Source organism: Dipteris shenzhenensis, chromosome 6, assembly GCF_047967505.1.
Source record: "Dipteris shenzhenensis isolate YYH24624 ecotype China chromosome 6, Dip_SZ_1.0, whole genome shotgun sequence".
Classification (NCBI taxonomy): domain Eukaryota; kingdom Viridiplantae; phylum Streptophyta; class Polypodiopsida; order Gleicheniales; family Dipteridaceae; genus Dipteris; species Dipteris shenzhenensis.
Genome location: NC_141601.1, coordinates 6820461 through 6839860, shown reverse-complemented (window position 1 = coordinate 6839860; position 19400 = coordinate 6820461). Strand labels below are relative to the sequence as shown.

General features: G+C 40.0%; 1 protein-coding gene across 1 annotated transcript; it reads right to left on the bottom strand.

Annotated features, from left to right (window-relative positions):
• Positions 1-5695: 5695 nt before the first annotated feature.
• Positions 5696-16189, bottom strand: LOC147900704 (tubulin alpha-2 chain-like). Its single transcript, XM_087375711.1, has 6 exons — positions 16077-16189; positions 15496-15710; positions 12842-13041; positions 12143-12642; positions 11681-11966; positions 5696-6136 (listed from the first exon to the last, which is right to left on the bottom strand). Exons 1-6 carry the CDS (start codon positions 16187-16189, stop codon positions 5696-5698), a joined length of 1755 nt encoding a protein of 584 aa, XP_087231837.1.
• Positions 16190-19400: the final 3211 nt, after the last annotated feature.

Genomic DNA, 19400 nt, shown 5'->3' with positions numbered 1-19400 from the left:
GGCCACGATAGCAGTAGACCTTCCTAACAATACCCACACCCACCAAGGTGATACTATAGGTACTAGGTACCATACATGTAGCACAAGCACTGGTAGGTTGTGATGTACGGGAAAATGTAAGGTACTTCAACTTTGTAAAAAGAAATCCCAAAAAAAAAAAGACGGGGGCAAGGGGGAGGGGGGGAGAGAGAGAGGCAAGAGGGACAATATTCTAGTAGCTATAGTCCATAGAATGCAATACATTGTTAATCACCATCAACAATTAAGAGATTCTCCCATAGTTACAATTGATGTACATACATCATACATGGAACTAAATAATACACAAAGAGATTCAATTTAAACTAAACGCTGAAAGTTTAAACCAATCATTAGATCGACATTGTACAGCATACTATGGCAACAATTCATAAGTTGGAGTCTATAGTCTACAGTCTATGGGGTAGCTTGGAAGAGAAGGATGTGTAGAGGGGGCTGTTAGGGCTGCAAGAAGGGGTAGAAACCAGCCTTGAGGTAGGATGACAAAAGAAGAGGTGGCAAATGTACACAAACAAGTGCAAAATTGATTTAAAGCAACAAAGGAATTCAGGTACATCTTATAATTACAGGTATACATTAAGTGCCAAATCGATTCACATTATAGCAAAATTCAAGATGCCTACAGGCACAGCAACATACCAGGTTCATAGGTTAGTCAAGACTAGCTCATAGGCTGACAGATGCAAAGTCAAACAACACTAGCAACCTATCAAAGCCTATCCACCCTCATCAAGGACCTAGGCATGCACGAATTTGACGTTCACTTGAAGGCGTAAAAGATGCCCACAAACCGTTTGGGGGCCGCAGTCCTGCCATTTGATTCCTAACGGGGCTGAATTGTCAGCCCGAACCAACAAGTTCCATCACTCCCCGTTGCCTTGTGTCGTGACCTTGCTTGCATTGCCTCAAACCTGCTCGCGTCATGCACACCACCCGCACCACATTCCGTCAGACCTGCTCACCTTGTGCATACCGCCTCGTGTTGCCTCTTGGATGGCTGAGCTCAATTCTAAAGCTACTTTATCATTACTCCTCATAAAATCAAGGTACTCATTATGAAAGAATCTAATCCTCTAAATAAACGAAGTACCGTGCCGATAGTCATTATCATTTTTATGGTCCCAAGCAAGAGGGCAGCTTCTTCCTTTGTAAGCTTACACTCTACTATTTAAAAATGCATAAAGTGAGGACATTCTGTGCATAGCTACCTATAAGCCCTTTCACTATGACATCCTCCATGATAAAATAGTCATAGGAATTGGCATTTGAAATATCAAAATTGCCCTTGTCTAGGCAGGGAGCTGGATCTCAACAATCATCACCAAAAATCACACATTGGCAAAGGGATTAATCTTCATTCTAGCCCTTAAATTTACCACATTTAGTAGATGTGGCTCTCTAACTTCTAGGGCCCTCTTCTTCCAATATTTGGATTAATAGGGGGCCTTCAAATCTCAAAAGTCCTCATGTCCACAAGCTTTGTTAGGTGAATACATTCTTATAGAGTATTCTGTTGTCTTCATCTTTGATAAGGGTACTATTGGTTATTCTATGCTTTGGGATCTTCATTTGGGTATTGTTCTACTGTTGTTGCTAGGAGCCTTTGTGAAGGTAATTTAGGGTTAATAAACCCTCTATATTGACCATGAGAAGCAAATAACTTTGATTTAGCAACCAAAGATATAAATTTAGTCTTGTTTTTCTTTACAACCTTGGCAGGTGTATGCTCAAGGGTAGAACCTAGGGGATCACTTTCCAAAGTACTCCTCTTCTTTTGTACAATGTTCACCTTGAATGGACTACACAAAGAAAAGGAAAATTTTGGCAATTGGATTAAAATCCATTGTAAAAATTGAACAAAACTATAAATACAATAGAAAATAGACTTTCTCAAGGCAAAGAATTTGTTTGTTATCACAAAAACTTGTGAAAATGGGAAAAAAGCTAAAGATTCTATTAATAATGATGAGAAAACTCTAAGGAAAACTACCCTAAAAAACATATGAAATCGATCTTGAGGGTCAAATTATAGAATTAAGACTGCATCATATGAAACCAATCCTTGGGGATCAATTTTCAAATATCACGTAAACTCATGCCAATCCCATCCCACAAGCCAAAAAGCATGCAATCTCACATGAATCCAATCCTTAAGATTGGGTGTGTGTAAGCTTCCAGGCTACTAATCTGATCCTTGAGATTGGATTAGCAAGAGACTTCAAGCTAATCTAATCTTGGGGATTGGATTAGCATGCATCCTCTAAAAGAACTGCACGCTATCCGATGCCTTGGATTAGATTAGCATGCTAATCCAATCTTGGGCACATGCTATTTTGATTCATGGAATCTAGATTAGCATGGAGACTCTTAGATTTTTTATTAGAAAAAAAATCTTTGAAATTTTTTGTTTTCCTTTTTTATGAACATATTTTTAAAAAATAAATGAAAAACTTTTATAGAAATAACTTAAGAGAAAACCAAAAAACAACAAAGCGGAATCTTTATATTCTAGTTACTTCTTTGGATTTGTGCCCGTTTTGTCTACAAGTATGGGTTTGGAAAGATGTTAGTGTTGGAAGTAGGGAGATGTCAATTTTGGGGAATAGTGAACAAGGGCAAAGACTTGGGATTTTATAAGACTAAGATAATCAAGTCAACATAAATAAAAATTTTAAGTCAGGTTTATATTTTCTAAAGTAATATAATTATATTTACTTCTTCAAATAGAGACCTCACAAGCCCATTTTTTTCTCTTAGTTTAGTGGGCTTTTTGGGTTCCATTTCTACCTTCGAATGCCTTGTCTCTATATAACCAATGGCTTTTATATGGGCATTTCATAATTGTGGGTGTGCCAGTTTCTCTTTGTGCTTGCTGTGAAGTTTAAGATGTCAGTTTTAGTCTCAACTTAAGGTCTTTCAATTGCATCTTCCTCTATGTCATCCCATAACTTAAGCTTCATCAATCCCCGAAAGCCTTCAATCTCATTATACAACCCAGAAGTTAATTATGGGGATGTATTTATCTCTTCATAGCAAGCCATTGGGGTTTTCAATGTCCTCATATGAACATCAATATTTTAGAGGGATTGAGCTAAATGAAGTAGTGCATGAATTTTAAAGCTACTAATGCATGTCTAATGTGTAGTTTACTTCCACTAGGACTACAAATGGGCCATTGTCACATGTGATTTCTTTAATCGCATATGTGCCTTCACCTCCAAGAGCTGAACATAGTGCATCTACTCCTTCTAAGAAACAAATAAAGTGAATGCTGCATTTTGATAAAAGATTCATGAGTTATGGGAGGAGGAGAATGTCACTTCAAAATTGTTTAGGGAGAGTAGGGGTGAGAAAGCTGAGAGTTATGAGGATGCAATACTTTGGATTGAATTATGAGAAACTAGAGTATTACGATGCAACAATCACGCATTTTCTAGAATGAGAAGGATAGAGTATCATTTGGGGAGTATGCATAGATCATATTAAAATATCATGAAAAGGAGAATAAAATATGATAGCCTATATAGGATCTAGGATAATCTAGGTGAGCTAAGAGTTTTTTATGACCAAATAAGCATGATTATGTGCATTGATAATTTTTATTCTCGTAACACTGGCATCAGAGCCTGGCTACACTCTAGCCTAATTGTGGTAGGCAAGCGACATGATTTTCCTTCAAAATGACAATCGTTCTCAAAATGTTCTTCCTGACCATTTCGACTACTTGATTGCTAAGTTTTGAGTTTGTATGCAAAATTTATTAAAGGTTCTTTGAAAATTAATGCTACAATTGTAATTGATAAAAACGGCCTACAATGGCTTGTTCAAAGGGTATGTGCTGGTTCATTTGAGTGGTTGGATCACTATAGTCTAACTTGAGTTAAGAAATTTATGGTTGTTTCTTTTCATAGCCTACTGTCAAATGAATTGATTTTGGATAGGAAGATGAATAGCCACGACCAGACGAGTACTTCTATGAGAGTAAGGAAAATAAAAATATGGAAAAACAAAAATATGGAAATAGATAGGTATCTCCTTTGTCCTTTAAAATGTTTGCTTGCTTGCTTGAGCTCCAATCAACTTTCTTTTGCTTCCCGTTCAATCGTCAGTCTGATAACTTTGTGGTTTGAAAGAGATTCCTTGTATAGCCTCTCTTTCATGTGACCTCATCATTTGCAACTTAAGAAAAGCAATTAAGAAAGAAGAAGGATAAAAGGTGCATCTAAAGATGCCTTGGTCGTCTTGTCACAATGCTTGTATGCTTGATTGTGTCTGCTAAGCTAACAAGAGAAATTGTCAATTGTTATCGAAGCAATAACATGTATATAGTGCATCTATTTGTCCTTGTTTCATTTACAGCTCTCGATTCTTGATTTAGTCCTATTGCTTTCTTCCAAATTAAATCGTTGTGATCTTTCGCTTACAAGAGCGACATCCATGTTGTGATTTTCATATGACTTCCATTCTTGAAATCACATGATGCTACTATTACTTCAAATATCATTCATTCTATAAGAATATGAATCTTTTATATCCTGATGCCTTAAGGTTAAGTCTTTTTCATTGGTATGTCGAGCGTAGTACTAATTTCTGGTACCAATGAGACAACCTATTTTGGTTTAATCAGGCTGGCTGGATGCACTATAGTTTTTGCCTGCTTGGGAATCTCAGGTTGTTTGGGCATCCATTTTTCTTTAGGACCTTGAGGCTAATCATAATTGTTTTTGGTCTTAATCATTTGTGGACAACTCTTAACTGTGTGGTCTGATAGATTGCATAGAAAGCATGAGTTGGGAAGGTTCTTATATAGAACCTTTTGTTCTCTTAGTACTCCTCCCATCTAGTTAAGAATTACGATTGTATTAGGAGGCTTGGTTGGGGTTGGGGATTACCTCTAGGATTAATGAATTATTCCCTTTCTACACTAACTACCTCTCCTAGATTGCTGCATATTGATGCAGCTTGGTTGCACAGTGAGAAAGGCAAATCTGGAAGCTCTACCCAAACCGAGAGAATAGCTGAGCATGGGTTATCTGAACAAGCGAGACCACTTGTCGAGGTATAGAGGCTAGTTGTGCACTGTCTAGAGACCATGCAATAAGACTCTCATAGCATGTTCAACTTTCTTAAAGAGAAAGATGAAGTAGCCTCGACGAAGGAAACAACATAAGTGACTAGATTTCCTCTCCTACTCCAGCTGGTTCTAAACCAATTCTCAAGGAAAGTGGTAGGGGCACATATTTGATAAGTGCATGCGATTCAAGCCATTCGACCGATTCATTAAGATCTTCATCAACTTGAGCAAAAACGGTTTTACCTGGTTTAAAAGGCATCCTCTCTCTTGGAACGCTTGAGCTCTACTTTTGAAAGCCTCGTGCAGCATCAGATAATCTATTTCCAGCTTCTGTTCTTTTGGGGGTGAGGACATGAACTTTGCGGGGGATCTTAATGGACAACTGGCCTTCCTCTTGGGTCGACTTCATAGCTGTGGTTTGGGTCCCGTTCTTCTCTTCTTGTATGCCCACTTCTCTGGGAGCTACTAGAATGTTTTTTCTTTCTCTAAAAGGGGTAAAGAAGAAGCCCCCTCTGTTTTGCTGAAGAGCTTCCATGTACATGGCATCGGGTGTTGAAGCTTGTCCAAGGTGGCCAGGAGACGCTACTTTGGTGTTGAGAGAACCATGACCTGTGGCCCTTCCAAGTCTGCTACCTCCATGACTGACGATGGCAAAGGAGTATCCTCGATCACTGGTTTCTCTTTGGGTTCCTTCTTGGGAACTAGTAGGTGAGGTCCAGGTATCTTTGTTTCCATCTCTGACATTTGTTTAGGTTTGCACAGGGAAGTTTCTACTAGCGGCGGGAAGGCAGTGAGGTTTGTGAAGTCAGGGTCAAAGTATTCTCTTCCAAAAGAGGGAATGAGGGGTGTAACCACCACTACCACATCTTGCATGTAGAACGAGGGATTCTCAATGAGTGTCATATTTTGTGACATGTGAGTTGAGTGGGACAAGTATGACACAGGGAGGGAGCCATACGTAGGTTTGAGAGGGAGCCTAGATTGCGAGGGACCCAGGTTGCCATCACGATCTCCATCATCATCCTCCATCCAACCCTATCTCGCCCTCTCGTGTCTCTACAATTTTAGCTCACTTTAAGAGCTTATTGCTCCTCAAAATTTTTTTAATGATGTCATTTCCAAATCTTTGATGGGGTGTAGAGGCAAAAAATGAGAAGGTGCCTTGCACCTCTTCTGGTGATTGTGCTACGTACACCTTGCTCCTCCATGATCACAAATACTATGTGGATAGCAATAAAAGGTGGTGATGATGGAAGAGGTATGAAGGTAGTAGTGGGTGAGGAGAGTAAGGAGCCAGTTGGAGACACAGAGAGTAAGGAGACAGTAAGGAAGTGCAAGAACAAATGATTAACATGACTGAGATCCAAAGTTAAGTGTGGACGATCACGCACTAAAAATGGGCGTCTTGTCACTTGAATGATTGCATGGTTAAGTGGAACACCCCCTTCTTGGATACAACCATCCTAAATTAATGCCCCCATAATGTTCAAACTACCACATGTCTGCATGTAGCATATCCTTTCCACTGTCACCAAATGGCTGACTGGCATTTGTGTTGGCACAAAATTCACCAAGGCATTGTCAACTGAGTGACCCTCAACCAAGTTCTGTGTACTTCTTTTTCCCTCTCTTTCATCCTCTTTTCTCTCTTTTCATAAGCATATGTATTTGCGTATGCTTATGCTCATATGCTTTCTCTCTTTCATCCTCTTCTTTCTCTTATTTTCCCCTCTCTTTTTTCTTCTCTCTTCCTCTCTTTCAATCGCTTCCTTCTCTTCTTTTCCCCTTTCTTTCATCCTCTTTTCTCTTTTTTCATAAGCATATGCATTTGCATATGCTTATGCTTATGCATGAGCATATGCTCATATGTTTATGCTCATGCATAAGCATAAGCATATGCTTTCTCTCTTTTTCTTCTTTCCCCTCTCTTTTTTCCTCTCTTTTCTTCCTTTCCCCTCTCTTTTCTTTCTTTTTTCCCCTCTTCCTTCTCTTCTTTTCCCCTCTCTTTTCCCCTCTCTTTCATTCTCTTTAATCTTTTCATAAGCATATGCTAAAGAAGATGGAAGATGAGGTCTCGAGTGACAACTCATGATGTGTTGCCTTATATGATGTGCTAGGATGAGGTGGTAAGTAGGGCCTTGCATGGAATGGTGTGATAGTAAGCACATTGATGACAATGTATCTTTCATATGTCAACATGTATAAGGTGGTAGCATTAGTTGGCAAGGTGATATGGCATGATGTGTCACAGTAGTAGCTAAGGTGGTAGATGGCATGTATCTTATGAGTTGTCACCACATATATGAGGTGGCAAATGATATGTGCTTGATTACATGTCTTTTTAATAGGTTGCAATATAAGGTGGCAAGGGATGGTGATGATGATTGTGTACGATGACTTGAGAGGTTAATAAGGTCACCATTGTTGAATTTGTATGTTGACACTGACCATCTAAGATGATTTGATAGGTCAACAAGGTCACCATTGCTGACTTGGTATGTTGAGGTGGCATTGTGATGTTGTCAATACGGTCTCAGTTTGATGATGTGGCAATTCATGCTTGAATCTAGATGATGTGTCCTTTGTGTCAGAGCCAAGAATGGACTTCTACATGGATAAGGATTGGTATTAGCCCAAACCTAGATTTCCAAGACTAATACCAAGCCTATGTTGCCTTCCTATTGCCTTAGTACTTGGTTGGTGTGACCTTTTTTTCTTCCATGGAGTGTTTTTCATGTAGGAAGGAAAAAATTTACCCTTATCCCTCTCCTACACCGATGGCTTAACCTACTGTCCAGCCGTCCCCTCTAGCCCCTTCGACTGAGGGGTCATCACTTGGGCATGTCCATCGTAAGGGAAGGAAGAGTAGGAGGGGTCACTTATGTTATGCTGACTCGGGAGATGTAGACGAGTCAGCACACTCACATCCCTACAGGTCTCCACTTGGTAGACCTAGTACTAATCAGGTCCCTTGCCCTCTCGTACTCCCATTGCTACTCCTCGCTCCGTAAGCACTCGCAGTAACACCACTCGCTCTTACTCTGCCACTACCATGAGTCCTCCTTACCCAGTTGAGGACCTGTCCTATGAAATCATGACTGCTAGAGAGATAATAGAAAATAAAAAGGGCTCAGCAATGATGGCCACCATGAGGCGGTTAATGAGCCACCACTTCAGGAGCGGCATATCTACTGACTGGTAGTACCAAGATGAGAGAAAGAAGCAGGTAGTCATTGATGAATTGAGAAGACAATATCCTAACCCTCCAAATTGGGAGTTCAATTTGGATTACATGAAAGAGCACATGGGGGTCCTCTTGAAGCATCGTAGGTCAACCTTGCATACTTAATTGCAAAAGGTTAAACCTAGCTGGACAAACAAAGCTGGAGCAAAGCTGATTGGAAGTTTTTCAAGAAGTAGTACAAGGACCATCCCGAACTATTCAAGGGTCAGAGGAGGATTGCAAGGAGATGGCTGGACTTCTAGGTACTTCCCACTTTAGTGCAGGCAGACGATTGGCATTCAAGGCAACCATGGTAAGTCTACTTCTTCTCATTTAATGTTTTGTTCTATTTTGTTTAACTACATATTGCATGCACTTTATCTAACTCTCAAAAATTGTGCCTACAGTAAGCTGCAATGGTCGCCTTCCTAACGACACAGAGATGAGACGCGCACTTTGCATAGGAACAAAGCTGTGGTTTATTGAGCAGGAGGCATTGGGAGAGATGGTCGATTGGGATAAGGTGGCTACTTGCATGGTATAAGTCTACTCCTACTTATAATCTCACTTTTTAAACTGTTTTATTCTTTAAGTTCCAATCTAATTTCCAATTAATATGGTTTCGCTCTTAGAATTAAAGCTCGAACGTCCCATCAGTAGAGGTGAGTGGCGATGATGAGGGATTAGGCTTACATGGCTTCGACAAGGGCCAGGGATCAGGCTAGTAAGACGAGGACGAGGATGACGATTCGGATGAGTAGTAGTAGTAGTAGTTTGCATATACTTTGCCATGTATATGCTTTTGTATATCAGCTCGTTTGAGCGATTTTGTATCACCCTTTTTGAAAAAGTAATTTTGTAACAAACAATGTTGTGTATCTTCGACATGTATATGCTTCTGTCGCTCAGTTCATTTGAGCGATTTTGTATCACCCTTTCTATAAGGAAAATTTTATAACAAAAAACATTCTTTTGTAATTACTAAATAAAAAACATTAGTGGGGCAAAACAAGGCTTACTGTGGCCTTGTTTAGCCCCACTAATGTTTTTTTAAAGCTTCTGTTAATCGTCACTATATAGCAATGTTTACCAGTGTTACTATATAGCGACATTTACCAATGTCACTATATAGCGACACTTATATAGCGAATATTCTTTTTCGATGCTTATAGCAACATAAATACCGACCTTTGCATCCATCAAAGAAAAACTTTTTAGTGTAAAAAAGGTCGGTATTTCCATCGGAAAAGGGCCTTTGCCTTGTAGTGAAATGAGGGAGGTATAGTTGATTTAATATCATAGTGTCTACTTGTTAAAATCTATATCGGCCTGGTATACCTAGACTATACACATGGAAATGAGGACTTATATTTCTCCAATCATTAATCAAATGGTGACAGAAAAGGGCCTTTACCTTGTAGTGAAATGAGGGAGGTATAGTTGATTTGATATCATAGTGTCTACTTGTTAAAATCTATATCGGCCTGGTATACCAGACTATACACATGGAAATGAGGACTTATATTTCTCCAGTCTTTAATCAAATGGTATTATTTCATGCACAACTAGAAGTATTATGCTTTATTAGAAAATTACAAAATGATATTTCTTAGGGACCTAGGGGAGATTGGTGATTTGGTCTAGAAAAATGTTGCTTTTTCCCTTAAAGTAGTTTGAGCAAGGTCCATTAGAAGCTTGTAGCCAACCAAATATTCTTTCAATTGTGAAAGATTACAACACATTATCTAGAAAACACTCAAATTTAAAACACATAATAGCCTCTAAGAACTCACTGAAAACAAATACACAAATGTTCCCTCTTTATGTAAAACCTTCAATATTGCATACACAATCCAACATGTCTTCCTCCTTTTATCTCTTTTGCTTGATTGAAGAGTCAAGCATGATAAAACTATCATGGACTTTGAGCATATATAAGAAATGTCATTCTTACCTTTATAGAAAATGTCATTCTTACTGATAAAGGTATTCATACAAATACATAATTCATAAGCTTTAAAATACTCATACGAATACTAAATAATGACATGCCCAATTCTTAAAAACATGTGATGTGGCATTTTATTTTCTTTGTCATTTATATGTTGGTCTGAATATGCTACAATAAATAAAGATGTGTTTCCAATGATGAGGCTTAATGAATATACACTATAAGTACATTAAAACTCAAATCTAAGACAACAAGTGTGTAGAGCATGATCCATTGTGTATTTTTTCTTTGTATAGTACCTCAGAATTCTAAAAGGTATGACACTTTGCATATTTGCCAAACTTTGTTTAGAAGAGTGCTCAAAATACCGATATGGCATGCATAGGTAATGTCTCACTCTATGGGCATATGTTACATTAAAAAATGCACCTATGTGGAGTGCCTATGCTATAGAACAAATGTGCCTCTATAGCACAACTTAGAAGAGGTATCATTGTACTAGCTGGTTTGCTTCTTGACTAAGACCCATATTCTTATCATTGAATATCGCAAAGCATGCATGTAAGGCTATATCCAAATTTAGCCTCTATTTTAGTTCCCATTAGAGTTATAGTTCCTCACATATAGGTATTCAAATGGGAGATGAAGGTTGAACTAAAAATTGAAGAAGAGAAAGTAGTGTGGTGAAACAAAAATTGCAGGTGCCATGGAAGACGGGGAAAATACGATCTCAAGAATAGTATGGATAGTTAGGGTAGAGCAAGTGGACCTTGGATAAACATAAAAGAATAAGAATCATGGGTGCCATGGAAGAGGACGTCAATATGATCGAAAGAAGGGTACATATATCTATGATGGAGCTTGAGGATGTATAAAGAAAACAAACAGATACGAGCCTTATCTAGAGACTAGATCGTAAGTGCAACCAGCTTAGTGTTTGAAAGTCGTTGATAGTACATGCATTAAAGCTAACAAGACATGATGAAGGATTCAAATTCTTAGCCTTCTCATGAGCAACTATGATAAAAAGAGCAAGGTCCTCGAAGTCTCATGATAGAAAATCATGAAGAAAGATGGGTACGAAAAGGATGGTAATGAACCTCTAATAATTAAGGTATTGCATCTAGTCTTGTAGAAAATTCTAAACAAAGGTGGGAAAAGAATGGGAGAGGTCTCTAATAAATTAAGATATTACTAAGAAATTGTAAGGGTATGTAATAGGGTTTACAATTCTTGGAAACGGCGCTGTCATAAGCTCACCACGCGAGCTATCTTATTAACTTCTAGACACGGCTTCTCAAGCTCAAACGTGGTAGGATTTATATGAGGTTGCAACTATTAAGAAGTTTGTAAGCGGAGATGTAAGGTCACGACATCACTCATCGAGTTCGACGTCTGACGAATCAGCACCCACTTCCTCATAATCCTTTTCCAGAGCTGCAAGATCTTCTCTAGCTTCGGAGAATTCGCCCTCCTCCATGCCCTCCCCCATAAACCAATGCAGAAAGGCTCTCTTCGCATACATCAAATCAAACTTATGATCTATCCTGGAAAACACCTCTGCCACCGCCGTGTTGTTGCTTATCATGCACACAGCCCTCTGCACCTTGGCAAGATCCCCTCCTGGTACCATCGTTGGCGCCTGGTAATTGATCCCGCACTTGAATCCTGTTGGGCACCTGCTTCAGACCAGTTCACGCACTAAATCTGGTTGATTTGGGTGTGTAAGATTGTTAAAGCTTGTAAATCTGAGGAGATCCTCCGTTTGTAGCAGCTAGCTCTTTGAGGCTGGTTGATACGGTTCTGGAAGGTGGTGCTAAAAGCAAGTCTCCGCTCAGATTAGCAATTATCTTACCAGTCGACAAATCCAACAGTTCGTTTCGATTTAACAGTAGCAATTGCATCATTCACGTCCTTCGGAACCACGTCCCCTCTATACAGGAGGCAGCATGCCATGTACTTTCCATGTCGCGGGTCACACTTTGCCATCATGCCGGAGGGCTCGAAGACAGCGCTTGTGATCTCTGATACGGACAACTGCTCGTGGTAGGCCTTCTCTGGCGAGACAACCGGAGCGTAAGAAGAAAGCATGAAGTGTATCCGGGGGTAAGGCACAAGATTTGTCTGGAATTCTATCACGTCGACGTTCAAGGCCCCATCGAAACGTGAGGAGGCGGTGATAATTTGTGAAATGAGCCTGTTCAAGTTCTTGTAGGTCGGCCGTTCGATGTTCAAAGATCGCCTGCAAACGTCGTAGATGGCTTCGTTGTCGAGAAGCACAGTGACGTCGGTATGTTCAAGGATGGACTGGGTTGACAGCACGCTATTATAAGGTTCCACAACTGCTGTAGAGACCTGCAAATCGTTATGAGTGTCACATGAATAAGTTGTACAGACGAATGAACGGCATTACAATCAAGACGGCGCATGCGTCTGCAAAGCATGGCAAATCGACATCCACTTCTCTTCTGTGAATTTGGATGCTGATGAAGAAGCATGAGAAATCGCCATTCATTTTCCTGCCTGCAGCTGCGCCAAAATGTGAACCTTGTACCTGAGGCGAAGGGTAGATTGTAAAGCCAAGCTTGGCTTTCTTCCCGTAGTCCACTGATAGGCGCTCCAACAGCAAAGAGCCCAGGCCTGAACCTGTCCCGCCTCCCACAGCACTGAAGACCAAAAAGCCTTGAAGCCCACCGCAGTTATCGGACAATTTTCTCACTCGGTCGAGGCACAGATCCAGGATGTCGTTTCCGACTGCAGAACAACAAGCGACTTCTTTAACAGGTTGAGATCTCGTGCATGATGGCCAAAAGCTTAAGTGACACGTAAAGAACATCCTTCTAATCTAATGTAACTTAAAGAAATGAGACCCCCTAAAGGCGGAAGTAGCCAACTACGACTTTCTCGGAAAAATATTAGAGAATGAGTGGAAGTTCATGGGTCATGTTTGTGGCATTAGTTACTCTTATGAGTGACAAATAGCATCCAAATGTACCTCTCTAAAGTCCCATCATATCAAAATAGCATCCAAATGCACCTCTTCATAAGAAACTTTATCGTTGTGAAACAAGTAGACAATAAGCAATCGGCGCTATCATAGCCACATTTAACCTCTTAGGACCCCATCAAGTCCCAATGCCCATCCTCTCTATGGTGGAAGCATCGGACCCCATGGAAGGCTTATCCTGTACATGACCTAGTATGAGCAAATGATCAATATGAGGAGATTTCTAGGACATCATTATTCTAGATTTTAAAGATTCCCATATAGTCAAGAGTTGAAAGGTCTCATATTAAATTTCTATAGGCCCTTTATGTATATGAATGCTATTAATCAAGAGTGACATGTAAGGATGTGCACTAAAAGGTATGTTACCCTTGGCCCTAAGATCTAAAGAAGGGTATTTTTCACATTTATCTATATACATTAAAGAAGTTTTAAAAGTTTTGAGTTTTTAAAGAAAAAAATATGTTACAGCACATATGTAAGGAGGAATTTTTAAACAATCTTTTGAATACACATCAATATATATTGTATAGGGTTGTAGCCACTCCCCCCTTGAGAGGAGGCTCACAAACCCTTCGCACAATGTGGTTTTAATGTATTATTTTCAAGAAAGTTCATGTAATGTTCTTGTGATATGACATGTAAGTTTCTAGTGTGTTCCTTTTTAGAAAGTTCATGTAACTTTCTACTGAGGATAACATGCCTCACATCTCAAATTCTTAAACAACACAATAAAAGTCAATTGGATGGTAGAAATTAATCTTCAAGGACTAATATTCTTCACAAGTTCCAATGTGAGATAGGAGGGAAGTAGTTGGTGGCAATGATGCCACACAATCATGCAATCTAGAAGTGCAAGCATTACATGGGTGATAAGGGGCAAATGATGATGACCTTATATCAATAAACAATGTACAATAGTAGTTAATTCAAATAATGCCAAGGGGAAGCAAGCATATCACTTTCTTGAGAAAGAAAAACCTTGCTTGAAACTTGATTCTTAGAGTGACCTTAAAACATAAGAAAAAGACACATATTTTGGGCTTTTAACTATGACAAGAGACTAGTATGGACCACTATGAAGGTCCCCTAACAAGAGAATTTAGAGCATAAAATACATTTGATCAAGCCATCAAATGGCTATGCAACAACTTGGTTATAAATGAGCTACATGCTACCGTTCCAACCTAATTATTGACTCTTATTCTAGCATAAGTCACTTTTTATTCTTTTACAAGAGAGCATGAAAGCTCATGGGCACTCCTCTTTGTTTTACATGCATTGATCATGAATGAAAAGAGAGAGGGGAGGGGAGATCCCAAAACTAGGTTGACGGGAGATGGGGAGGAAATTCCCTAAAACGAGTTTGAGGCTCCGGAGGGGAGATTCCATGAGGATTTTCTTTAAAATGAAAAAGCATGTGGAAATTCCTACAAATCAAAATCCAAGTCTCCATTGGGTCTCCAGCATTACACATTCCCCTATGTAAGGAGTGCTAATGTGGAAAGTCCTACAAATTAAAATCCAAGTCTCCATTACACATTCCCCTATCTAAGGAGTGCTAACAAGTCTCCAATCATTGCATATTTTACATAGAATAGAATAGTGTTTTGGAAAAATCTTAAAAGCTCTAAGACTTTTGGTAAGATGTTCCTCATCATTTTTAAGGACTAGACCTCCTCTCGACCTACTAGCAATATCATCAATTGAAATGCACTTCAGATTGCATTGGGATAAGACTAACCCAACGAAGGTATGAAATTTTTTCCACCTAATGGTCCTCATCTTCATCACATCCACATTGAATGATATTGCACCATGAGCTAGTCACAACATCCATTCTGAGTTTTCTTACCTAACTTAACTCCACGATCCATCAAGATTAAAATCTACCATTAAATATGCACTTTGATATGGAGCATTCAATTCTAGCGAGCTTATGTCATCGAGGGAAAGGAGTAGGAGATGTTTTTTTCATGAGACAAGAGCATGGAGTACTATTTCCCTTGGTCCCCTCTATTTCCCCTACTTCCCCTCTATTTGTGTTGGTGGTGGAAAGGAATCCCTATTTCTCCACGTGTTCCCGGGAGTCCATGACAAGCACTGAGATTATAAGGTCCGAAGCGTGAAGACAGGAATAAAAAGAGTGTGTAGGACTTGAGCGAAAGGTCCTTTGCTGCTGTACAAGGATGGCAGTATACCTGTATAATGGCCACGCGCGAAGTTGTTGGCTGCATCTTCTTTTCCCGATATAAGCTGTTCCGGATGGAAGAGTTGCCTGTACATGCCCGTGCGGATCTCGTCGATCACAGTCGGCTCTAAGTCTAGCATGATCGCCCTCGGTACATGCTTCCCTGCCCCCGTCTCGTTGAAGAACGTGTTGAACGCATCGTCGCCTCCTCCGATTGTGTAATCGCTGGGTGTACAACGCAAACCGCCCATACACATTTTCAATGCAATGCCATTTCAGTTCCATTCACTTTCACACTTTCTAGCCTTCGGTAGATTAACTAGCACTTCGCGAGCTCCACTACGAAGCACATCCAGGGTCCTCTAGCCAGCACATCTTGACAATGTACACTGAGGCGTGAACAAAGGCTATGTGGGCAAGCGCGATTTCATGTCTTAGCTAACGTTGGTGCAATGGTTCAGAAGTTATCAGAACATGCTTCAAGAAAGTTTGATGTCTTTAAGGTGTGGAAAGAGCTGACCAGGGATCCCAGTTCTACAGTGCCCATAATTTCTTGGCATTACCGACGATCAGAGACAGATAGAGGTGGACCTGGGCATGAGTCCATCGGGTAGAATGCCATGTTCTAGGCAAAACAGTTCCCAGCACGCGTTGCCCACCTGCACGCCGGCCTGCCCTATATGAATGCTAATGACTTCTCGCATGGTGGCGGACAAAGGCTCAATATGATCGGAAGCCCGAGATGCAAATGGCAGCTGCTTGATCGTGGGATGGATCCGCGGTATGACCAAAATCTCCAAATCCTTTAACCTCGTATCGTCTCCGGTTACAGTCGGACAAATCGCAGTTGAGGGTGCTACGGCCTAGTCTACTAAAAATTCTTGATAATGTAGTCGCGAAGGTAGAAAATCACTCAAATTTTTATCAAGGAATTGATTTGTTAAATCAGGCGGCAAGGAGAGCATAAGGAGGAGGGGTAGGGGAGCTAGACGGAGCGGGAACCGAGAGGGATGAAATCACGGGTTTGTCCAAATCTCTCAGCAGCTGCGGCAGCACGATGAAGAATGATCGGCATGGTGCAAATTCTTTGCGAAAGAGGAAAAAAGAGTAGAGGGTCGATTTCAATGGGGAGACGAGGATCGATTTAGGTTGTGCAGGAAGGCGAAGGAGGTGAAGCAGCATGTTGCAACCAGAGCGCCGGAATCAAATCCGATGAGTCAGGATCGATTGAAGAGACATGAGCATCGAATAACATGTTGCAAGAAGCAGGATGGAGACGCCAAGCATCGCGTTGATGGCCTCTACGTGATGCTTCGCATGCAAAAATACGAGTATTTTCAAATTATGTTAAGTAGACACTAAGGGGCTTAGCACATGGAAGAAATAGGATCTAATGGAAAAGGTGGTCCCAAGTGGTCCCATGCATATTTCTATCTTATTCCCATCCCACCATGTGCTAACAAAAAAAGAACTAGGGATGGGTTTAGGCAGAAGAGGACACATGGCATCATTTCATGTGTTTAGAAGGTGGGGTCCACGTGGGGACAAGGACACTTGCCATCCTCCCATGTTTTGGAATCCCAAAAAAAGAGGAACCCATTCTGGTTGCCAAGGTCTAAATTTAGGCCATGGTCTAGGATGGGAGAAAAAGTGGCTACTCCCATTCTAAATCCATGCTAAACCATTTGGTCTAGGATGGGTGTAATAATGACAAAAAGATTCCCATCCTAAACCCATGCTAGCCCCATCCATGTGATAAGGCCTTAAGCCTCCCATGCCCAAATTGAACTCCTTCCTTCGCTCCTTCGCTCGTGAGGTTTAACAACGAAGGTCCAAAAACAACCCTAGCGTGCTTATTGGTTGGAAACTAGCAGCACCTGACCAGTCAGCCCTATCTTGTGTTTAAAATTTGGCTCATGTGCGTCGTTGATGGTGGTCAGTACGATCAATATGGCTGAGTTATCATAAAACTTTTTTAAAACCCTTAAGAATCAATCTTTTAACCTCAATGATATAAAATAGCGTTGTTTTGATCTTCTACGTCGTGCACAATTTTACTTTGCACATAAATGCTAATTTGGAACATAATGCATTTTTAGAAAAGAGGCTAAAAAAGTAGAAAATTTTTAGAGACGAGACACAGCATCAAGTCTATCAGACCTAATCTTTCCTATAAATATCAATTATTTGTACAAAGAGTAGCGCTTTTTGAAAACGGAAGCCCAACAAAGACAAAAATAAGGAATTGCTTGCATGAGATTGTGAGTTCTCTTTTCGACAACATAGAAGCAATCTTATGTGACGTAAGAGATATAATGACATAGACTATGATCACTTGAATGATAGATTATTGGTGCTTCATGATGGTCATTTCTTTCAATTCCCTAGTGCTCGCTCACCATCAAATTTAATTTATGATGGACTCTCACCCAACAAGAATGTAAAGAATGGGGAGACAAGTTGTGGATCTCCACCCAATAAGAAGGGAAAAAAGAGTAGTGAGGATCTCTATAGAAAAGCTCCTTGAACATAGAATGGATGGCGGAAACCTTAAACTACCACAATGGCAAACATTGTTTGCATATGCAAATCAAATTCAAGGAGAGAGCAATGATGTTCATGATAAAAGGACGTTTGAGCACTTTGTAGTGTTTTTTAAGCACTTTGAGTAGCACTTTGTGTGTTTTACAGACTTTCTAAATGCGGTATAATTTGAGCACTTTGAACTTTTAAAGCACTAACTAGCACAATTATTTCGTTTTATGCAGTTTTAAAGCACTTTTAAACACTTTAAGCACTCTTTGAGAACATTCAAGCACTTTTAGTACATTTTGTGCACTTGTTAAGCACCTTCTAGCAACTTTCAAGCACTTTTAGGGACTCTAATTTATGCCTACATAAACAAATTATCCAGTATCATACAATTTAACCAATCCAAATAGACAAGGAAAGGCATTGCCACTAGATTGCACTTGTGGATGTCATGAGTGAAGAGCACAAGGCCAACATGTCCATTGCATATTATACAAAATTCTATTACATGGTGTTATATGAAATTAGCTTGACTTATATATGAAATAGTTAGATAATTTTTCACATCTTGCAATTTGAATATGTATCTTACATCTAAATGATTTAACACCATGTTGCTCATTCATTATCGGCATGGTTATGAGACTTTCACTTGCTCTTTCTCGCAATGGAATCTTCCTTGCAATGCTCAATACAAGCGTCATAGCAAGATAGCCATCAAACATATAATGGATGTGGCTGACACTACCCGCCAACCAACAAGGAGGGAAGAGGCATGTGTAATAGCGGCTACAATGCGAGTCTCTACCATGATCCATAGGGTCAGAAGTGGGAACGTGTGAAAACTTGGTCACAAACGAAGAAATAGAAGCAGTAAATAAGGGAGAGGCAATGCCACACATGGATGTTGGCCCATAAAAAAAGAGCTATGAAGGAGAATTCACATTATCTATATGAGATAGTGCATTTAAAGAAGCCTCATATCAAATGCATTCCACTATACTTTGCAAAGATGTTGTATGAATCCAGTTTCATTCACTATAGGAGTTGCTACAAGGTTGTGACAATACTTTCATAGTCGAGGCTTGCAGATGAGGCATGGATGTTCCACACTCTTCCCATCTCGTCTTTCATCCTATTGTATTAGGCATTTAACATGTTGTGACGGGCAGCATCATAACTGGGCATTGTGAAACTAGGTCCAACTCTTACCACATAGGCCATGGCTTTTTTCCAATGCGGGCTTTTAATCATGCTCAAAGTATAGCTAGTGTGATAGATAGCTTCAATCACATTTTGTTGTGCCTTCTCAATGTGTTGTGCTTTGAAAAAGGCTTCCAAGGACTGTTGTTGAACTCGTGCACGTGCATGGGAACAAGCCAC